The sequence below is a fragment of the Mytilus edulis genome, chromosome 3, assembly GCF_963676685.1.
Source record: "Mytilus edulis chromosome 3, xbMytEdul2.2, whole genome shotgun sequence".
Classification (NCBI taxonomy): domain Eukaryota; kingdom Metazoa; phylum Mollusca; class Bivalvia; order Mytilida; family Mytilidae; genus Mytilus; species Mytilus edulis.
Genome location: NC_092346.1, coordinates 87,713,925 through 87,737,905, shown reverse-complemented (window position 1 = coordinate 87,737,905; position 23,981 = coordinate 87,713,925). Strand labels below are relative to the sequence as shown.

Genomic DNA, 23,981 nt, shown 5'->3' with positions numbered 1-23,981 from the left:
GTCTGGCAGACATGGGTAAAAACTTAATGCCCCCTCTACTATGGCAGGGGCATAAAAACTTATTTTATTATACTACATTTGTATCTTGCTGAAGGTCCTACTTTGCAAAAGTAAGTAAAATGTTTATGGTTCATTCAACAAAAGATTTGAAGTATTTGCTCCTCTTTTTTAAGGTTTTCAATATAGTATATATATTTATCAAGGCTGCTCATAATCACCTGAAACTTCACCTACAAATTCTTCAACTGTGAGAAAACATTTCAAGTTGTTGTTTATTAAACATTTAGTAAAAGTTTCAAATAGTTATATTAACATTCACCACTGGTGATCAAAACTATACATTTTAAAAAATAAATAATTAAAAAAAATTACATTCAGACATTGATATGAAAATAAGTCTAACCTGCATATTACCTTCCTTCAAGCAGCACAAATGCTAAATGAAGATGTACATGTCAAGTCTAAGGGAAATAATTCTGATAAGAAAAGTAGGGAAACTCCCAGGAAAATTTTAAATCTTAAGTCCCATAAAGTCACATGGATGTGATGAACAGCTGACTATTGAAAACGTTTAAATACAAGTCATCCCGTGAAATACTGATCTAATTACAATATCAAAAATATTTATCTAAGTTCACAGTTGAGAGAAAAGCATCTGTAATAACACTTAATTCTGGGAAGGAATGTATTAAAGTTAAGAATGAAATTGATATCAAAATAATATTTTTAATTTCCTTTACATCTATATTATTTTCAGAGTATTCTGTAATTTTTTGTAGATCAATTCTATTCTAGGGTCAGTTGGAACTTTAATTTACCCTCATCTTTTACTGATTCAAAGATAGCTTTTTTACTCATGGCAAAATCACATTTGTTACTAGCAAATCTCACTGCAAAGAATACAAGGGTTTTGCCGAGCTTACAGTTACATGGGGTTTTGAAAAGTACCATTGATAAGGTTATGCATGCATTATTTTTCGCCCCTGTGTTCTATAATATAAGCAAGAGCAACACTATGTGTTGATGAATCAAGTCTCTTCATACTACTTTCAAGATACATTCCCTAAAGGAACTATCGAATTCTTTAGATTTAGCACAATAGTGCAATGCATTGGTTTGAGACTTTTGAAGGTACATCTTAATTTATCAGCAAAATAGCTACAAATTTTTAAGCAAAGAATAGATTTAACAAATTGCTAGCCAATATAAAACAATCTCTTAAATTAATTTATTTAAAATGTAGCTACATTTCTAAGTTCATCATCAATTAAAGCATAAAATATCTGAATACAGCAATGTTTAGAAAATGGCCACACCAAGCTATAACTTACATTTTATAAAGCACTGTCCAATCCTCGTAGCTTTATAAGATATAATAAAGACACATTTAAAGTTCTACAAAAACTAACAAAAGTTAAATCTTCATATCCTGGTGTTTTCATTTAAGATTGTTTTTTGTAAGTTCATTCATACCTATCATTTTCTTGTTTTTGTTTATTTATAAATGAAATATGAGATGAGGAATGAAATCATTTTAAATGTATGTATATTAAAAGACAAACAGCCATTATAATAGAGTTTATAGACACAGTTTAAGACATTTAAGGCCAAGTGTATTATAATTAAATTTTAATCCATATAAAAATCAAACTGCATTTAATAGTTAAAAACTATTTTGTCCCTTAAATATAAATGAAATTATTACCAGTTTTCATAAAAATAAGGAAAATTATAGCATTAATATATATATCAAAATCCTGGAATATTTTTTACATTCATTCTCAAGCTAAAATCAAAACCTTAAATTCCAGGAGCCTGGCAAAAATATGTAACATTGAAATAATTAGTAACATTTGCATCAATTTTTCACACACTAAGTAAGATTGATGCACTCTGATATCTCAACAAAAGTGTCATGTCATTTAAAAAAAGACAATGACCTCAATGGACTATTTCCATCAATTGAAATCAAATTTGTTTAGATCTTTTCTTGCTGATAATATTTGCTGTTTAGATTGATGTAATTTTTTTTCTGACAAGATAATTGGAAAATAGCTACAAATTTTTAAAAATTTGTCATTTGGGGCATGAACTAGTAAAAGATGTTGGTCCAACACTCAATTAATGTTCATCTATTTGCAGAACTTATCTAGCTGATGTTTTCTGCTATTTACAGACTGCCTTTATCTATTTTAGAACTTATCTAGCTGATCTTTTCTGCTATTTACAGATTGCATTTTTCTATTTTAGATCTTAAGATAATAGCCAAAACTTCCAAAAAGGAGTTGGCAATTTCAGTTATGTTGACCTAATTATCTTGGTGATTGCTCTTACCACAAAGTTGACTCTCTATGTGGGATATCATCTGATTTATTAGTATTTTGATATGTGGTATTTTTAATTTTTGAATACTTTTTATTTATAGACGATAAAATATCAAGGTTAATACATTTTTGTTTCCCTGAAACTAAATTGTTTTCATACTATTTTTGCTTAAGTCATTGCCTTGTTTCATATTAATCTATATAACAGGCCATGGATATTTTTCTAAGCATTTACATTGCAAAAATACAAGGAAATCACCTAAAAATGTTACGCAATAGCATGTATCTTATTATTCTTAATATAAGTATGAATACGCCTACATATACAGATATTATTTTACTTACTTCCTTATTCTAAATGTGTCAGGGTGTTTTTATAACAGAGTCCATTGTCTCAGTTTCATCTGATGATCAAGCTTTATCGTCTGAAAAAGGAAATAAAATATCTATACTTTATAATACTTTATACTTTATTGTTTAAAATTTGTAACTGATAATTGGTTATATAAAAATACAGATAAACCAAACCACATAAATATAATACTTTATGTAACTTGTGTTATAAACAAGTCAAATACCTGGTCTGGGCCTGCATCACTGCATTTCACTGATTAGGGCAAAATGAATACAATGGAGCATAAGTGACGATTTCCAGACCAAATTTTAAAATCATTCACTTCAATAGGTCAGCTAAGAAAAATGTTCCTTGTAGAATGAGTGTTGTAGAACAGGACCTGGTTATACACATGTAATAGGGCAGATGTTAAACTTGCTTACTAATGCTACAACTCAACATAATCAAGCTGTAGACCAAATATTAAATCAGACATACAGACATTCAAACTCATGCTACTGAGATATTGTGACACCAGATCGCCTGCACTGTATCTATCTATATATATATAACCAAATACTGTTCAGATCCCTAACATCACAGAAGAGACATTTATTTTCGAAATCCGGATCTGGTGTACAAAAGAGATATTGACACCTTATGTTTGTGGCATAACATCTTGGCCACAAGTTTATATTTTTCTGTTTAGTATTAAATTTAAATTAAGATCCATTTAGTTACATCTTGTGATCAATTTTATTTGACAGATAGACAGACAGACAGACAGGCTTGTATCATATTTTTCCTCCAGTTTCTATGATCCGTTCATTCTATATTGACTCTTAAAATTCAAGAGTCTATCTAAAATTGAGGGTAAATTATATGGCTTTCCAAATACTGTTTCGATCCCTAACATCACTGAAGAGACATTTATTGTCGAAATCCGGATCTGGTGTACAAAAAAATATTGACACCTTATGTTTGTGGCATAACATCTTGGACGGACGGACAGACGGACGGACGGACGGACGGACGGACGGACGGACGGACAGACAGACAGACAGACAGACAGACAGACAGACAGACAGACAGACAGACAGACAGACAGACAGACAGACAGACAGACAGACAGACAGACAGACAGACAGACAGACAGACAGACAGACAGACAGACAGACACAGACAGACAGACAGACACAGACAGACAGACAGACAGACAGACAGACAGACAGACAGACAGACAGACAGACAGACAGACAGACAGACAGACAGACAGACAGAGTTAGATCTGTAAGCAATTTTTTTTTATTCCCTCGTTGGGATTGGAACTCATGCTACTGAGATATTGTGACACCAAATCGTCTGCACTGTATATGTTAAGGATGTAGACACCTAGCTTGCCTAGGCATAAAAAAAGTTAACCAAACTGAATTTTAAGTCTGATTAAATGCAGATTTAAATTCAGCTGCTAAGAAATAATTATGTTCCTTTCTTCTTTATATAGTACATTTGTAAACTTTCACATGCATGCTCCATAATTTTTCACAAAATATCTTTTCAAAATATTAAAAGAATATGATTTAAATTATAAAGAATTTTGAACACACTGACCTTAGTATATAAATAAACTTCCTCTTTGTATCACAGTATGTAATTACTTCCCAAAAGTAGTTAGGGTTTATTAAGGAAGTTTAAATATTTATATATATACAAAAATAAATTTAACTAGATTTTGTGTCAATTTTAAAGGAAACTAAATCTTATGTTTAAAAAATGTAAATTTACATATTTCAGCTTATAAACTTATCTTCTACTTAAAAAATGTACTTAATATAGTTGATGTACTACTTATCATGACCTAATTTCCATACTAAACAAAATTATTTACATATCAAGTTTACTATATACTTGTGTCAAATTCTTCCATTTTCTATCTCATGCTGGTAATGATACAGAATCAGACAAAACTATTTTGCAGTTTGTGAGCTTTTTATTGGGTTGCATTTCCTACTTTAACAAAATATATAATAAAATAAATAGGGGAGTGTGTCCAAGGGACACAGGTTATGCCCCTGCTTGCATATAACATTATAAAGGGACATAACTCAAGAACAGTAAAAGTGATGCTTCCAAAATTCATATCTAATCTGAGTTTTGTGGTACTTTTTTAATAAGTATTATGTATATATGTTTCATTAATTTGGTAGAAGCAAACTTAATTGTTAGAAAACGGAGAGAAAAATCAGCAATTTTTCCAATAGTAAAGAAAAAAACAGAAAACAGGGGAAAATAGAAAGATATAGGTTACACAACCCAAATTCAAACAAGATCTGTGTTTTGGGATAATAATAAATGTTCATTGATATTTTTTACTTTGAATTTGAGTTTACCCAAAAGTTATGGCAACTCAAGCAACCCTATATCTTGTATGTATGCAAATAAATAGCTGATCCATTAGTGCATGTCTGCATATTTTGCTTCTTCTTAAGTTCCATAACTCCTACACAACAAATTTTAAAATATTAAAAAGATGAAAAAGAGTAGCTGTTGATAGTACCATTGCTATAAAATCACACTTAAATGTATAGGTGAAAGAAAACAGGCAAACAAAAAAGTTAATTTCTTTTTTATAAATCAATAGGAGATAAGAACGACCCTTTTACTAATCTGTTGTGTTTAAAGGATTTGATGGAATACCTGCATCAGGAATGCACTTAACTGAAAAGGAGAAGGTTCATGAAGGATTAAAAGTTTTTTAATCACCAAACAATTACAAATTGCAAATAGAAATACTTGTGATAATACTGTTAAGACTTGTATATACTTTTTTGGCACCTTTCTTTAATTTTTTGAAGCTATGCATGACCCCTTAAATATACATTATTTGTATGTTAGGTCAATTTTGGTCAATTTTTGTCGATTTTTAATTGTTTTTGGCATAATACACCTTGGCCACCATTCACGATCCAAAAAGTTTTTTTATATATCACATTTGGAATCTTTTGGTTACAAAACATTTTGGATAGTAGTTGGCGGTCAAATTTTTCCTAAAGCTTTAATGTATGAAAATTGCCAAAAATCATCACAATTTGACAAAATGTCTGAAATGGGCCTAATTTGGAGAGTACTGTGGATTCATTATTATTCGTTGGATACCAATTTTTGTGGATTTCGTGGGTATAGGAGAACCACAATATTAAATATTCAACGAATGACAAATTTCCTATAGGCTTGTATGAAAACTTCGTCAAAACCACGAAATTAAATATCCACGAATATGCAAGTTTTCTTTAATCCACGAAAATTAATACCCACGAAAATAAATGAATCCACAGTAATATGTACTTTTATAAAAAGAAATGATTTATTGAGCATTTAGACTTTTGAAATAAGACCAATTTATGAACTTTTTGGTGTTTTATAATAAAGTTGATATCTTAGGCCATTTAGGGCCATAAGTGAACCTTGATAAATATTTATTTGCGGGGCAAACATAACCAAAGGTAACTCTAAACAAGAATGTGTCCCAAGTACACAGATGCCCCACTTGCACTATCATTTTCTATGTTCAGTGAACCGTAAAATTGGGGTAAACTCTTATTTGGCATTAAAATTAGAAAGATTATATCATAGGGAACATGTGTACTAAATTTCAAGTGGATTGGACTTCAACTGCATCAAAAACTACCTTGACCAAAACCTTTAACCTGAAGCGGGACGAACGGACGGACGGACGAACAAACCAGAAAACATAATGCACCTCCACTATTGTAGGCAGGGCATAAAAATAGCAAACAAACCATCTAAGGTCGAATGAGAGAGTTAGAACCTTGTTGCTCAGTTATTTCTACATTTATCAATGGAACATCTAAGAAATTTATGTTACAACTGATGACACGTGACACTGGTACTCTAAGATACTGGTCTATACAAAACCAAACAAATGGTTGAAATTTGTCTTTTAAAGGCAATAACTTTCTTTTAGGAGTCTCCAAACAATTTTGACTATGTCAGTTTATTTGTAGATCTTGTAATGTTGATATAGAGATATATGGGGTAAGAAATATCAAATTTAAACATTATTTTGTAAATTCTAAGGTTATAATTTATGACCATGTCCATTATAAAGCATTTATTAATCTGTTGGAAGGTCCCAACATGAGTTTGTATATTGCAAGTTGTTTGTAGATTACAGGGTCTAATGATTAAATATGCATAGTATGTACAAATTCATTTTTAACTTTGTATGTAAATATGTATGTATGTATGTATGTTCTGTACCTTCCTCCTTTGGGAGGAGCACCACCATGTGTTATGATGTAAAAAAAAGAAGACATTTAACACACTATATTGGTACAGATTTAATGTAAGCATTTGCATATCTAGTTTCCCAGCCTGGCCGTGACGGGTCTACCAGAAAGTTAACCTTCCCCAAAACAACAAGTACAATGTAATAAAGCATACAAACACACCCACTCACCTGATTCGCTCATCCTCAAAAATATAAAAAAATGCATAATATAAAAAAACATTAAATTCAAAATAAAGGATAAGGTCGTGCACGATCACCCTGGATGCCGCACAAATGCCTAGACAACGAATGTGAAACCGGTGAGGACATACTTGGAATCCAAACCGATACCGCTAAATGCCCAGCTGTATTCCAGGTAGAGGAAAGCCGAAAATACTATGATAAAGGATCTCGGAAAGAAACTACCGATCCATTAGGGGAACAGCTAAAACCCTCAGACATCAACAAGATTGGTCTGATAGTTTCCCACAGTGAAACTACTAATGGATCCCATCTGACTACATGTCTCAAACAAACCTGAAAATATCTGCAGAAACCTTCAACAACAAAATATCAATCCAAATCATAAAATATACCATGTAAGGATAATAATATTTATCCATGAAACCAATTTGACATAACCAATTCAATGATGTTGAAGGATTCTCTCTGCAAAAATGTTCACATCCACTTTCATCGGCATGCTCATCTCAATACCACTTAATTCAATTTCAAATTTAAATTCAAATTCAAATTCAAATTCAAATGCAAATTCAAATTCAAATTCAAACTCAAATTCAAATTTAAATTTAAACCTTAACATATGGCTCAAAGACAAGCATATAAATCATAACAAACACTAATATACATAAAAACTACTTTCATTATACACTAACATAAACATAATGTCCCATATAAAGAAGGATAACTCTAATATTTCCTTACATTCTTATAAATAAAAAATATATAACTACATATATATAACAACAACAACAACAACAACAAGATTAGACCAAGGATTTTGAAAAAGGGAGGGGAGTGCAAAAAAAGCAACATTTTGAGTGGAACACATAAAAAGTCTATGCATAAACCATATATTTGTAGCTCCATAAAAGGGGGACGGCAAATTGCCTTGGTAGAATTTGCAGACGACAAAATCTATGTAACCAACCAAATTCGGAAAAAAAATTATGAACCAAGTAAAGGAATTTAATTAATATTCTTATTTTACATGGACTGTTTTTCATTAAAACTGATTAAATATAAGAAATTAATATTACTAGTCTTGATTGGTTTAAAAACTTAGATAAATATCCAAAACTGCGAACATACAAAACTCTCAAAAACAATTTCTCTGCTGAAGCATACATGTACGTGAACCTTTACCTACAACGCAACGAATGGCGGATGTTGGCTCAATTTAGATGCGGCATTCTACCTCTAAGAATTGAAACAGGATGGTTTAGTGGCGAACTTGAGGACAGCAGACTTTGTAAAATGTGTAGCAAAAATGAAATTGAAACCTGTGATCTATATAATGAACTTCGAAATGAACTTTACTCAGCCATACCAGGCAAAGAAACATTTTTATCACTGCCACACTGTGAACAATTAATACAAATTTTAATTTATTTTCCAAAAAGAACAGCTAAATATATTTTACAAGCATTTACAAAATGCAGACAGTTTATTTATGTAAATAATTGAACTACAGGACTCTACTATGAAATGATTTTAAGATTTATATTTTCTAAGTGACTTATAGGTCCAATGGGCTGGGTGTAAAAACATTGTATTGACAAATATTATTATTATACTGTATATATACACAATGTCAGTATAATAAACAAATTCGTATTCGTATTCATATTAATATTCTTAATGAAGGCAATGGCAGAAGAAATGTACTAAAATATCTATTTTAAAATAAGAATATCTTCAACAATCAATAACAATAAACAGTTATTTTTTTTTTAAACAGAAAAACAACCACTTGATATACATGCACATAATTCCGAAATACGAGAACATGATTTTAGTGAACTTTTGTTAACTACTTCCTTTATATCTATGAACAATAACGAAAAACTTATTTTTTTAGATATTAGCCAAAAACTACTCAAAAACTAGCCAAATATGTTATACAGGCATATTCTAAAAGACACAATTTTGTTTACAAATAGCTTAGTACAAATTAACTTTCGTCAACAAAAAGATAATTTCATGAATAATTTGTTATTTCCAAGAACGTGATATATTGTTTTATAATTACTTAATTCCATTTGAGGTGACTTATAGGTCCATTGGGCCAGGTATATTAATATATATCATATATATATTGTATATTTATAATCTGTACATATTTACACATGTCACTATAATAAATAATTTACTTACGTTTTGTACTTACTATTTGATCATTAGGACTGCTCATCAACAGACCAATAAATTATGCACCTGATGAACTATATTGTTAAAAGTAATAAAGAATTGAATGCACCTAATTGTCAGACCTCCCAATCAACAGATCAATAAAATTAAATAGGCATTTTTTTTTCTTTCTTGTACATGTATATTGTTCTGTACAAAAAAACAGTTAATTATTTTGGCACCTTCAAGAGGAACAGAAAAAAATGAATACCAAAATCTAGTCAAGTTTCTTAGATTCTGAAACTTCGGTGGAAACAGACAAACCAGAGAGATATCAGAAGATTGATCTCCAGGTCAAAATAGGGGACAACTTTGACCAACTGAGGCCCCCAAAGTACCCATTCTAGTTTAAACTCTGGTCTGGGTACCAGAGATGTGTGTGAGAGGGTGAAAATTACCCTTCTGATGTACTGATATTTTTAGCACCCTGAGTGAGAACAGATCTCGGGACCTTCAGCACTGTAGCCACCAGTCTTAACCACTAGACCACGAACTCACCCCACATTCAGTGATAATGGACATTATTATCTAAACTCCGAATATACACAAGAAACTAAAATAAAGGGGTCCACAGACTGACCTAAGGGGGTCGGCTCCAGTCATACTTCAGTGATTCCCTATATAATCAATCAAATCTGACACATAGGGCCCCTCCCCTGGATCTGCCTATAACTATTGTGTTGCCTTAAAACTTTCCTAAATGCATTGTTTAGCCTGTACATCATAGCAGATTTGTGGTGTAAATGTAACGGTTTATTTCTTCCTCTGTGATATTTCATCCTGAGGATAATTTGTCCCGGTAATTTTTTTCCAGGCATGGTATTTCACAGGTTGATTTTTTCCAGAGGAGTGAAAATCTATCTGTGTTATGCGGATAGTATGTACCGGTATATATTTGCCGTACTATATTTCACAGAACCGGGTGAAATAGAGTCCCATTAACTACTAAGTAAGTTACTCACAATCAATATATACCTGACTATAATTATAAAATGTTTCACAAAGGTAGATCAAATTTGCATAATTTATCAAAGGGAGGTAATTATGAGCAATTTATATTTTAAAGATATTAATATAATATATTTCTGAATCTATTTTATAGTGAAATTTTTCCTTAAATCTTATTTTTTATATATTCATTTATATAAAAAGATGACTTACAACTTGATTTAATAAGACAGATAACATTTCACATGTAAAAACTATCCAGCTGTTAAACATGCTTTTGATCCAATATATTGTTATGCTATGATTTATCTGATTTCCATACATCTCTGTCCCCAGACAAAACTATTTTATATAGTTAAAAATATCATCATAATCAAATTCTTCTATTACTGTTAACAGTAGTAATGCAACTATATTTCTACCTTTACGTTTTAATTTATATTTGTACTGAGATCTGAAAACAACTCACTTTTACATGTATTTCACTTACCTTATTCAATCATGATATTATTTCACAATTACGATCTTTGAAATTATTTCTGGTTTTCTTTCTTATGTTTAATGATAATTTTCTTTTTAAAAGAATGATATTTACTTGAATATTTCAGGAACTTTTTTCAATGATAATTTGTGAAATTATTTTCCATTATAATACATTTTTTTTTAACAATTTCGCTTTATTTCAAATACACTATTAATATTTCATAGTATTTTTAAAGGATAAGTTTTTTCTAATAACTATTCAATAAGTTAACTACCCAGGTAGAATTTCACGGCAAAGGAAAAAATATCCCAGGGAAATATTTTCCTCCGGATAAAAAAATAACAGCAACTATACTGTGACATTTTTTCCTCCGGATCAAATTTCACCCGGATATAATTTTGCTTTACATAAACACCGCCATATTTTTAAATTTCTTTTGATGAACCTTAGTAAATGCAGTTTTGAGTGCTCAGAGTCAGACATATAGGTGGATCCAGAGGGGGCCCTGCCCCCCCCCCCCCCTTTTTCGTTAAAGGAACGGTCGACTACCTATGTATAATAGAAGCAAGTGTCTATGTTCTCAGACACTGCTGTGATTAGCAATTAGCAGATTATTCTTTCTTTCAAAAACAAGTCATGTGTAGTTATACTGCTACTACTATATAGTAGTTTTTAAATCAATCGTGTAACAATGTTGGCTTTGAAATAGAACTACTCACTTTTCTCACCTTTTCAACTTTCTTGTTCTTAAAAGCTGGCAAAATTTAAAACACATAAATATTCAAAATTCAGTAAACTAATTCAGTTCCTTGTCCTTAACAGGACAGTCTGCTAAATAATTCGGAACTCTTTCGGACAACCTCGGAACTTTTCCTTGGAACAACCTGGATTCAAGGGAGGACAACTCAAAAATAACAAATCAAGGATGAAAGAAATGTCGACTTCAGAAATTGATTGGAAACAAAATATTTTCCAGCAACTGAAATTACGCAACAAAAGAGAAAAAGAACCATTTGAAAATTTAATTCAATCATGTAAATATGTGAGCGTTTGACTGTCATAAAATTTATATTTGCCAGATTTGAGATTCATGCCGGAGTGAGATAAAGACAATTATAACAATTTACTCCTACCATGTATTTATTTATATTGCCTAATCTTATTGTATCATAAAATTACTCTGACGTCCAACAGCTGTCAAAGTAATCTAGGACAGAAGCAAGTTAACTCCTACCACCGAAAACTCATACCACTTTAACTCGTACCAAAATAGTTAACTCGTACCACTAGGAAGTCGTACAATTCAGAACTCGTATCACTGTAAACTCTAGTCCAAATAATTATGACGTCTTGAAAGGCTATTATAATTTTTTTCTTTGACGCCTTACATCGATAAAAATTATAATAGCCTTTCAAGACGTCATAATTATTTGGACTATGTAAACTCGTACCATTAAAAATATATTAAAAAATACAAATGTTTTATGTTGTTTTTTTTGTAATCTTACTAAAAATAAAGTTGAATTACTTGAATTTTATAGTGGATTTTAATGAAAATTAAAAATGCGAATGTTTTTTTACACTTTATTTTTTATACTGATATTTCAAACTAGTTTTAATCCAGAATAATTAAAGTAAAAACAATGCATTAACTGTACCTTAAGTTGAATATCTTAGTCATAATCTCCAAATTAAATTAATTAAAGCTGTAATCCATGATCACAAATTGAATGTTATATGTTTACAATTGTTGAAAGCCATGTGATTTTTGGCGGATAAATTCGGGAACCCCTTAACAGGAAACAGTTACATTTCATTGTTATTTATAGACAGTAAGAATTTAATTTTGGAAATCATTTTGATTAACCATGTTAACTGCTAAGATTTTGTAACAGGAGGGTCGGGTGGCTATGCGTCACCGTTCCCTCTTGTCGATTAATGGTTCGTTCGGCTGCGACTGAGCTCTGGCAAATGAGACCAAATACAGATGTTCAGATACTTTATTAAATATATTCCACATAATCTACATATGAACAGTGAAATCTAAACATAAATTTGGATGAGTAAAAGCAAATATTCAATGGTCGGATTATTGATAAATCCATGTTGTAAATGATGTTAAGCGGATTAATGATAAATCCAAGTGGTCAATTTGAGACCCAGTACAAAATATTTCTTTAATAAGTCTATACTTTTCACAAGTCCATTTAAGAAGGTATAATTCCTCCATGAGAATGGCAAAATCTTCTCTTAAATATCCAGTAAGTTGGATGAAACGTCTACCAAATCATGAACATATGATTTATCTAAATATACACTTTGTCATTCCTTTCTCTGACAGTGACATAGTTAATTTGGCGTCATTCCGTGTTTAGCAAAGGGAGATTATAACACAGCTGCGCAACTCCGTTACAATTTATTCATGAAAAATTAATATTTTCTTGGGGTGAAACTGATAATACTTAAATAATCTACATCTGCCACGATATTTTCTATAGATCCAATAAACAAGGAACATTAGCTACAAATTGGTCATTGTACTTTCAAATTATATACATTTTACAGACTTAAGAGGTATTGAGTGAAAGTAAAGTATATATTCATCATTAAACATCATTTAAATGCACCTAACTAAGTTGACATCATTTGAATATGGACATAAAGTTGGACACCCCTCCCCTTTTCTCTTTTGTTGGGAACTCCCCCTTTTAAATATGGCTGAATCTGCCCCTGTGTGTGTTTCATTCTGCATAGGAACATGCTGCATTACAAATATCTTTCCAAGCTTGAAATTCCACCTTTCCAGAAACACTGAAAACATCAGAGGCTCAAATTAAAGGCTACATTCTACAAAGTGGTTGAGGGATTGGTGCCGGCTATTGAAAACTATAAAAGATAAACAGAAACAGCAGACAAGCAAGCAAAGACGATCATAAATAAAAGATCTAAAAAATGTCTATATTACTGAAATTATCTATTGACTCCTATATGAGTTATTGCTCTTGATTGACTTCTTTTTAGAAAATTTTATCATTTTATCACTTATCATTAAAACATTGTTAGATAAGACAGAAACTGTAAACATACAGTTGACCATCAACTACATGTGTACATATCTATGAAATCCCAAATGACTAAATTCATTAATTGACACCATGTCAAAGGAGTATTGTTTTTGATGATTGTGTTGCATTTTTGCGTACATTCTTTAGAACTACAAAAATGTATAAGAGAAATACAAGATTTTAAAAAATATCAAATATTTGAATTTATTGATGACCCTTTAAAGGAAAGTCTCTTTCATGATGATGTTTTTACATTTTTGCCAACAATCGTTTCAACTAGTTACAAACAGTTATACAGAAACTGCTAACAGTAGTAAACATTATCAGCAACATAAGATAAATCAAAACATTTGTTGTTCTACTTTCAGATAGTAAAAGTTTTGATATTGCTTCAAGTTTAAAATCTAAAAATGCACAGCTTACAGTTGAAGTTGACAGACTGAAGGAGGAAAACACTCGACTATCAGAACAAGGGTAATTATATGTACACATTTTGAAAAAAGATTAAATGAAAATAAGGTGATGTGGTATGATTGTCAATGTGACAACTATTGTGCCTGTAAGGGTCTGTTCAGTGTTGTAGGAAATGTTTCAGAAATTTAAAAATAAAGGTCAATAGTTTACTGAACTAAGGGAGTACAAACAAGACTATTCATTTTATTTGTTTATCTTGCATCAACATAAACTTCTCCTCAGTCTTTATTTGTATAATTATATTTTTATTCAGTGTATCATTTTACTCCAATATCAAAATATACATTGATCACATATCTTGCTATTTATAATTCTACCACATAATTTTTGATAATCAATAGTTCTTTTCCAGATTTTTTTTTTTATAATTTACTTTAGGATATATCATGTATATTAAATCTTTGATTTAAACCTTATCATTTTTAGTATTAATTCTCTGTTATAAATTCAATCCTATAATATTTCTGATATGCATCATATTTACATGTAGACACTATGGAACATTCGTGGGTTGTGCCAACCTTTTACATTGTTGCTCAAGTACATGTATCTACATTTAGAATTATGATACATAGGGAAGTTATTAAAGGAAGTGATACTTTATTATTGAATTGTTTGAAAGTTGATGTGAATTAAGTATGCAAGAGTGGCAAGAAATGTAAGTTCTGTCAATGTACAAGTTGTCATAGTTTGTATATTTAAATATGTTTAAATGACCTGGATTGCTTGATTATAAACTAATTTTAAATATCCAATTGCATCTAGTTCATTTGTAAATCAACATTATAAAATATCATTATTTATCAATTTATGTTAAAAAAATATAGTACCAGGGTACATAATATCTCCAAAAGAAAATAATGTTGCACTTAATACTTTCCTCTATGATGAAACCTTTTAATGCCACCCCCTTAACTCCATAATGACATCCGTGTAGTTCCTCAGTTGAAACATTTGTATCAGATTTAACTAAATTTGTATCTAATATAAAAAGGATATTCATGTGGATTTTCATTGATGAAATATTCAATTTCACAATGCATTAATACTTTAAACCTGATGAATTTAATTTTTTTACAAAATCCTATGTGAATCAAGTATATAAAAAAATCCATTGAGGAAAAGTTTAAAAAGGCTGCATGTTCTTCTGAGGATAATACCACCAGTATTCAATTATCCATAACACTTTCCTGTCATGAACATATGTTCCTTCTTTTACAGAGGTGGGAGTAGTCCTGGTTTTAATGACAAGACTCATTCAGTAGATGTCCAAAAACTGTACAAGTTACAAGAGGAACTTACAGAACTACACAAAAAGAGAGGAGAGGTATTAACGTATTGGAATATTTTTTTAAGGATATTTAGACACGTTTTTTTACTGTTTTTTTTTTTATCTATCTGTCCATTAAGAATAAGCAGATGTTGTAAGATTGTTAATGGCACAAGCCCTGACAACTATCCAACAGATTCCAAACAATTAGGATAAATAATAAGCAACTATATGTCACCATACTTTGTTTAACCATCCACATTTAGTGTACATGAAGTGTTTGTCATACTCATCTTACTGTTGTTAAGCTAGTACCTCCTTTGTTTTACATGTTATTTGTACATTAACAAGTATGACAAAATTATACGAAATTATCACAATTTTAAATTTGCTGATATTTTTTTATAATTGTAGGTTGTTTGTTGAATATTTGTACTATTTTCAATTGTAAAATTTCAGGAATATGTTGCTTGGTTTTATCTATTCAACTCTTTTAACTCCTCTTAGAGTTTTGTAGGTAGAGACTTTTTATTTATACAAAATTCTATCTACTGGGGTACCATTATCTACTGATAGATTTTCTCACATAATTTTTTTTTATTTTCAGAATTCACAACAGATTATAGACCTTAACATGCTGTTACAAGAAAAGGAAAGAGAGTTAATGATCAAAGATGCAAAGTATGTATCTAATTAAACTGGTCCGCCATTCTATCTATAGCTTCGCACCGAAGGAACGGGTTAGAGCTATTGTCACATTGGCATTAATTGGACAAGTCTTACATATTCAACGATTAGCTAATAAAATTGACCAATTAAAAAGTGATAGGAAATTGACCTCAAATGTTAATACTGTGTTGCCGCAAAATAAACAAGTATCTGTTAATTAACCCCATGGTAGTAGCGCAGATAAATGTCCAACGAGCGTGTTAACATGTTCTTGACAAACTGAGCCGGTATCTTTTGTTTCCTTAAAAACTCAGTAGGGTAATAAATGTGCTAATTTTTCTTTGATTTGATATCAGTATAATAAATAACTAAACATAGCCCATGATGTACTAGTCTCGTCGAATTATTAAATCCCGTGGTCAGAATTCTGACTATGGGATTTAGGCCATACCTTTGTCAGGATAGCGATAAGTGAACACAACAGGGGTCCAGTTTAGTATCTAATTAAACTTTACATGTTAATCTTTTATTTGTTCAGGACAATAGTACTCACAGAGATGTAGAATTTGGTCTTAGTTTTTCTGTCTTAGGGATATGACCCCCCAACTGGGGAATGGATTTTACTGTGAAAAATGTATAAATATGCAGCCATGTTTGGTCAGAATATCGATGCTTATATACTAAAAAAGGACTTAAAAAAGACAGCCAAATCAGGTTTAAATGGTTCCATTGGTGGCCTTGGGCTCTTTGGTTAGGTTGTCATCACCTTGACACATTCCCCATTTCCATTTTCAATTTTAAAGAACCCTTGCAACAACAACTCTTGGAAAGAATCTGTAGGTGGCCTGTTGCAAGGTGAATTAAAACAAAAATGAGGCCAAACCTCTTTTAAAAAGTATTTACAATTCTACCAGTTAGAGTTAAGAAATATTGAATTGTACTAGATTTGGTGGTTGAATCTGGTTCTCTTGTGACCTACAGACGATTTTTAGGCAAATTTTATATTTCTTATTTTTTATTGATTTGCAAAGAGATCTTGTTCTTTCAATGTGACATCAACATGCGTGGTCACTCAGAAATCAGAGGAAAGCTTCAAAATTTGATGGCATTATTTCATTTGCACCAATGAATATCTTGCATTTCAAATTTAAAAATACAAAGTTTTAGAAACATGTGTTATTCTGTTACAATTGATGCAGAGGTAGAATCTGTATTTACTGCCTTGTCTTATCATAACTTTATTACCACAGATTTAGAATGTTATTGTTTTCTATTCTATAGGTTACATGATACCGATGCAGTGGTTCTAGCTTTAAAAAGTGAAATCAAGAATTTAGAAATGACAATTGTAGAATTAGAACAAACTAACCAGGTATTTAAAATAAAGCTTTTACTAGGGATATGTTTGAATAAAAAAAATGAAGAAGAACAAAAATTACTGATTTAAAAAAAAAAGAACTTATCCGATATTATTGATCATTATGTTTTATAAGACATATTTAGTATGGACATAATTTCTTGCAAAATTGAGTTTTATTTGGACATCTGATATAAAAGCATGGACTTATTAATAAGAAGATGTATTAAGATTACCGATGAGACAACAATCCCTCAAACACCCAATTAAATAGATGTAAGGTACTGTATTCAGATTTGATGGAATTGCATCACAAGTTGTGTGTGGATGAAATATTTTTTAAAGTTGCTATATTTGTAGATTAGACTGGAAACAGAGAATTTTTTAGATTAAGAGTTTATTAAGAATTCTAGAAAATGGAAAAATTTAGATCATGGGATGTTACCAGGAGTAAATAAATGATTCATATGTATTGAGGCTAAAATGAAGACTTAATTTTTTGCATCCCCTGTGTTGAATAACACAAAACAAGACATAGGACATCATCAAAACCTAATGCTAAGTTTTCTAAATTGGATCATTACATAAATACTTAGGATGCATCATTGATATTTGGTATATTAGGCTATAGAAATCTGTAGGAAAATTAAAATTTTCTGCTTTTCATGCCCGCATCATAGTGGAGGGAGCATTTAGTTTTACCATTGTCCCTCCGTACATCTGGAAATTGGTTTCTGTTCTCCACTTTAGTTTGCCTCAACCAAATGTTATGACACTTATGCATATTATTTATTGCTATAAAACACAGATCTAGTTCGAATTTTGGTGGCTTCACTTTTACAGTTCTTGAGTTATGCCCCTTAACAAATGGAAAAATTGCTGAATTTTTCGTTTCCATTCTCTAACTGAAGTTTACTTCAACTAAATGTTTTTTTTTTAATTTTTATTATTTTCAAGAATTACAACAAATACAACACATCAAAGAAACATACAGTAATATTAGCAATACATTTGACTATCTATTTATTTATAACAATAAACATAGTTGTAAATTCATTTTTATGTATATATATGAAAAAAAGAATATAATTACAGAAAGAAACTCAACTAACTGTTATGAAACTTATACACATTGCTTATTACCACAAAACTCAAATCAAGTACAAATTTGGGTAGTACACATTTACAGTTCTTGAGTTATGTCCCTTTTTTTTTATATGCAAGCGGGGGTATCATCTGTGTCCCATGGACACACTCCCCATTTATATAAAGTTTGATATAAAGTCATATTATAAAGTTCAAGATTTAGTTTGAGTTTTTATTGAAATTCATCTCCCTAGGACAAAGAAAATTGTTTGAAAATATCTGTTATCTGTATTTCTATGATGTTATCCTATGTTCTTGTACAGTTCCTCACATTGGACTTTGTGAAGAAAGATTTTTAATTCCAGATGTTAAAAGATGAACACCAGGCTTTAGGATTAGCATTTACAGCCATGGAAGAAAAGTACAGAAAAATTCAGGATGAAAATGCTGATTTAATTACTAGGTGGATGCATGTAAAAGCAAAAGATGCAGACAAAATGAATGAAGATAATGATATTCAAATAAAGTATGATATTTGTTCAATTTTTTTTTTCAACAAGCCAAAAATGTTCCTTCTGCACAAGGTCTAAAGGGCTACTGTATGCTTTGCAAGATCAAGGCAAAATAAGTTACATGAGATTTGAATTTCTGTAAGTTGTAATATTTTCAATGACAATTGAAATTATGTAAAACTTTTTTTCAAGGCAATTATGAAAAACCACAGAAATTTGACCAAAATAAGATTCAGAAATATCTGAAACCAATCAAACCCAACTAAACAGATTTTAAATGTCACATGACAGCTTGCTTTATGGTGTTATATATGTGGTTTTGTTTTTATTTGTTATTTATCACATAGATTTAATGGAGGTTTTTTTTCTTCAGAAAAAGACAAGCCAAGTTACAAAAAGAACTTATAGATGCAGCAAAAGAACCTGTTGAAATCAGACCAGAAAGGTTAGTAATTGTTATTCTTATATTGATGTTCTTCAAACAATTTGAGTATACACCTGGGTAAAATATGAATATATTGTATGTCAGTTGATTGGCAATGTCAAGATTTGTATAGACTGTTCCCATCACGTTGTATGCTTTTATGAATGAGTTACCAGAGGTCAATCAGTGTAAATGATGTCATTGAAGTGGAAATATAAGCATTCTATAGGAATATGCATGAATGTGAAACTGAAAGTCACCAAGACACGTAAACAAACAATAATAAAAACTTGTTGAATGCCAATTTTCTTAAATAAAAATAAGATAGTCATTTAACTTAGTCCAAACCGGTCTAACTAAGCTGTTGTAAATCTTTCAAGCATGTCTCTTATTCAGTTTTCTTTTGCGTCAATATTGTTACAATTCACATTATATTTATTTCTATTTATAGTGAAGCTGGTATTTATGTTCCGGGTATTGTTCCCATCTGTGTTAGTGTTGCCTTACCAAATAAAGCACAGCACAAATTTGTAAGTTTATAACACCTTTCATTTCAACTTATACTGTATTCATTAATTTTTTCCATGTAAATTTCATTTGGTACAGTGTTTATTGTATGTACCTTATATAAATTCTAATAGGGATTGAACCCCTCATTATGAAATATAATGTCAGATATTGTCTTCTTAATCAAAATCACTTTCCAAACGAAATTGTTTTGTTAATGTTGCTTATTATATATCTAAAGGAATTTTATGCATTGTTGGACTTCTTCACTGACATCTAATATGAAAAACACTGCATATATGCAGAAATAAAATATTGATAAATTTTTGACATTACATTAGAATTCTAAGAAAGCTTTTTGAGCAGTTATTTCCAAGTTTTAGGTCCACAGACAATAAAACATGCTGATTGTCTAATATTGATATATTATAGGAGGCCCATGATGGGGAAGTAAATGCTGTTAAATGGAGTCCATCTGGAACTATGTTTGCAACAGGGGGTTCAGACAGAAAGATAAAATTATGGGAAATAAGTGGAGGTAACAATAGATTCTGTTATATACAATACACAAAGTTGTCAATTAATTATATAAAAAAGATACACAATGTTGTTCATTAGTTATAAAAAAAGTACACAATGTTGTTGTAGTTTTTCAAAAATACACAATGTTGTTCAATACTAATAAAACAGTACACAATGTTATTCAATAATAATAAAACAGTACACACTATTATTATTAAATTATTATAAAACAATATAAATGTTATTCCCTAGTTATTAAATATGATTTATTAGTTATGATTGAGACAAAAAATTGAAATATGTATTTTGGTTTTTAAACATTTATAAAAATGAAAATGGGAAATAATGTTTTGCTATTAGCAGTCAATTTTGTTCAAATTAGTTCAAAAACATTGATGTATTATTAGCTTGGAAGAGAATAATTCATCTTATTTGCAACTCCTGAGGCTGATTACCAAACTTGGTCGGATTGTTTTGTATCATGTGTAGTAGTCAATACATACAGTACTTGTTATTATTATTTTTCACTACAACTTAGCAATCTTGTTCTTGTACATTGTATACTAAGTAACAGGTTCCATAAAGAACATACAACTTTATAGCTATTAAGTAAATGTTGATACCACTCTCATATTTTAGGTAAATGTCAGAGTAAAGGAATATTAACTGGAAGTAACCAGGGTATTATGGCACTAGATTTTGGTATTGAAGTAAGTGTTTATGTTAACAGGTTCTTGTTCAAGAGCCATGAGACTTCAAATGTCTAAAATGCTAACATTTCCTTTGAAAAAACAGCAAGTTCAAATTTTTTTCTGAATAGGAAGTTGGATAATTTGCTCTCAAATGATTTACAGCTGTAAAAATTTTAATTTTGTTAATTGTATGCCAGAAAAGTATACACCTTACAGATTACATATTTCATCAGTGAGTTCACCTCAGTTGCAGAGTTCATTTAACAAAAAATCATATATTGCAGTAGGTGAGAGTATCTAAATGCTTATTTGTTTTTTTATATAACCAAGAGTTTCTCAAAAATAATAATATATGAAACTTAAATTTAAGACTGAATTTTTTAAAAGATTATTTTATATCACTTGTTATGTCTTTGATAACTATGATACAGATTATTTTATTTGTTTTCAGGAAAACTATATATTGGGAGCATCAAATGACTTTGCTAGCCGTGTTTGGTCTCTTACAGATCAAAGGTTAAGGGTAAGTAATGACCTTGATTTTATGAAAACATCTCTAGAGTTAAATTAACTTCAGGTTTGAAATTATTGTTATAGCTAGGAGCAGGAATGGTATATAGAACAGGTCTATCAAATAGTTAAATTTCCCTTTTACAATTTTTTTGGTGTATTTATGATATAATTGAAAACTCAGATATTATTATGAAAACATGAAGACAGGTGAAAATTCTTTTCTCAAATACACTAAAAATTCTATGTCTCATCCTTGTTTTGCTACAATAATTATCATGGATTAGGATAAACATATCTTCAAATAAGCTGATGTAAAATCCTTTGGTTGCTTTTATACGGAAGGTCTTAAAATGAGTAAGTGATACATAGTAGTGTTAGATTTAGTCAAGCTGAAAACAAATTATTCTGTCTTTTTTCTACTTCCAGAGTACGTTAACTGGGCATAGTGGTAAAGTATTAGCTGCAAAGTTTTTAGGAGACTGTAGCAAAATTGTATCTGGTAGTCATGATAGAACCTTAAAAATTTGGGACCTCACGAGAATAGCTTGTAAGTACCAGTAACTATAATGTCTATTGACAGTGTCTGAAATACTGTAAACTAACCAATTTTTTAAAACAATTTATAGCGACTTTGACAGGTAGAATAATAAAGTGAATATAGATTGTTGCAAACCTGTAAAACTTGAGTCTTCCCTTCTATAAAAACATCAATGAGGTTAGAAAATTGTGTAATTTAATTACCAAGAATTAGGTTGAAAAGGGATAAACGAGAAATAAATTGTGTGCAAAAATAAGATGGTTTACACTAAAAAGCCTTTATTATGTTCCCTAGTCAGTATCAGTTAGCATATATATCCAGACTGCCTGGTATTGGTGAAGATTACATGGGTTCTGACTTTATATCTAAATCTTCCAAGATTGCTACCTTACATAGTTCAAACAAAATAGTGCTGTGAAGTGATCATTCTTTAGATCCTATCCTGTCAATGTCATGTAATTTGTTAATGATATATGATACTTAGATATTCAAGTAACAGTATGATGTGTATTTTAATTACCATACTTATGAAGAAGAACTTTCCTTATTTTAATTTACAAAAAAAACAAAACAAGCAAACAAATAATTTATTAGAGTCTCACCTCTTTAAAACATTTGATATAAAACACAGTATAGTATTAATAATTTACAAAAGAGCCACTCTAAAAATAGTTATGAGAGACTGTTAAAACACAGATTAAAATACATTTATATTACATCTATAACATATATCAATATATCTTGGCATAAAACACCATACTATTAAAAACAATTATACAAAAGAAAACAAACAACATTATATACACTTATTACGAGTATAAAATACACTTTCTCTTAAAAAGTACTTCATGGCAGATTTTGGCTGTAAAATAACAAACTCTATCGTCATGAAACATAAATAAAAACTTTTCTTCATTACTTAAATTACTAAAACTACTTTCTATATTACATACACTGTTAAAAAATATCGTTCGCAAATCTGCATATTCTGGGCATTCTAATAAAACATGTTTTTCATCTTCAATTATATTTAAATCATTTTTTCTAAAATTAAAACAAAACCTTTCATTTACATCTATACCTTCATATCTGCCAGTTTCAATTTTGATCGGAGCAACACCTGCTCTAAATTAAGCATATGCACTTTTATATTTACCAGGCATAGTAAAACTTAAATATTTTTCTGTACAATAATTTGATTTAAATAACCTGTAAGTACGTAATTTACTGCTTTCATTAGCTAGTAAATTTAAATGCCAATTATTTTGGTACATAATAAATAGTTTGTTTTCAATATCTTTAATAACAGACTTGCTCAAAATACATTCAATATTACAATACTGATTTAGATCAAGTTCTTTAAACTTTGTATTCACTCTACAGTTCCAATTTTTTACTTTATTAAAACTGATATTATTACTCCAAAGAAAAAATTTCTTATTAAGTCTACAATTAGACATCTTATTACATTAGTAATGCATGGTGTATGAATCTGTGATTAAATAGGTTCAATTACAAATGTATGGTCATAAACACATGCA

General features: G+C 30.1%; 2 protein-coding genes across 26 annotated transcripts in view; one reads left to right on the top strand and one right to left on the bottom strand.

Annotated features, from left to right (window-relative positions):
- Positions 1–11,718, bottom strand: part of LOC139517708 (phosphatidylinositol 3,4,5-trisphosphate 5-phosphatase 2-like) — a 70,546-nt gene extending 58,828 nt beyond the window's left edge. For 3 of the 25 annotated variants that reach the window (XM_071309056.1, XM_071309040.1, XM_071309063.1), the window contains exons 1-3: positions 11,540–11,674; positions 2,670–2,749; positions 1,332–1,361 (exon numbers count right to left, since the gene is read on the bottom strand). In XM_071309056.1, coding sequence (XP_071165157.1) covers positions 1,332–1,333 — 2 coding nt within the window. In that variant the 5' untranslated portion in view covers positions 1,334–1,361; positions 2,670–2,749; positions 11,540–11,674. Of the gene's footprint in view, positions 1–403; positions 529–1,331; positions 1,362–2,669; positions 2,750–4,269; positions 4,442–11,530 lie in introns of those variants that run through there. The other 22 variants (XM_071309054.1, XM_071309037.1, XM_071309043.1 and 19 more) reach the window with 15 other exon arrangements.
- Positions 538–23,981, top strand: part of LOC139517709 (autophagy-related protein 16-1-like) — a 32,034-nt gene continuing 8,590 nt past the window's right edge. Inside the window, exons 1-13 of the mRNA XM_071309067.1 lie at positions 538–685; positions 11,634–11,845; positions 14,245–14,350; positions 15,572–15,677; positions 16,228–16,301; positions 17,571–17,661; positions 19,098–19,258; positions 19,618–19,689; positions 20,120–20,198; positions 20,608–20,713; positions 21,337–21,407; positions 21,841–21,912; positions 22,329–22,449. Coding sequence (XP_071165168.1) covers positions 11,737–11,845; positions 14,245–14,350; positions 15,572–15,677; positions 16,228–16,301; positions 17,571–17,661; positions 19,098–19,258; positions 19,618–19,689; positions 20,120–20,198; positions 20,608–20,713; positions 21,337–21,407; positions 21,841–21,912; positions 22,329–22,449 — 1,168 coding nt within the window. The 5' untranslated portion in view covers positions 538–685; positions 11,634–11,736. The remainder of the gene's footprint in view (positions 686–11,633; positions 11,846–14,244; positions 14,351–15,571; positions 15,678–16,227; positions 16,302–17,570; positions 17,662–19,097; positions 19,259–19,617; positions 19,690–20,119; positions 20,199–20,607; positions 20,714–21,336; positions 21,408–21,840; positions 21,913–22,328; positions 22,450–23,981) is intronic.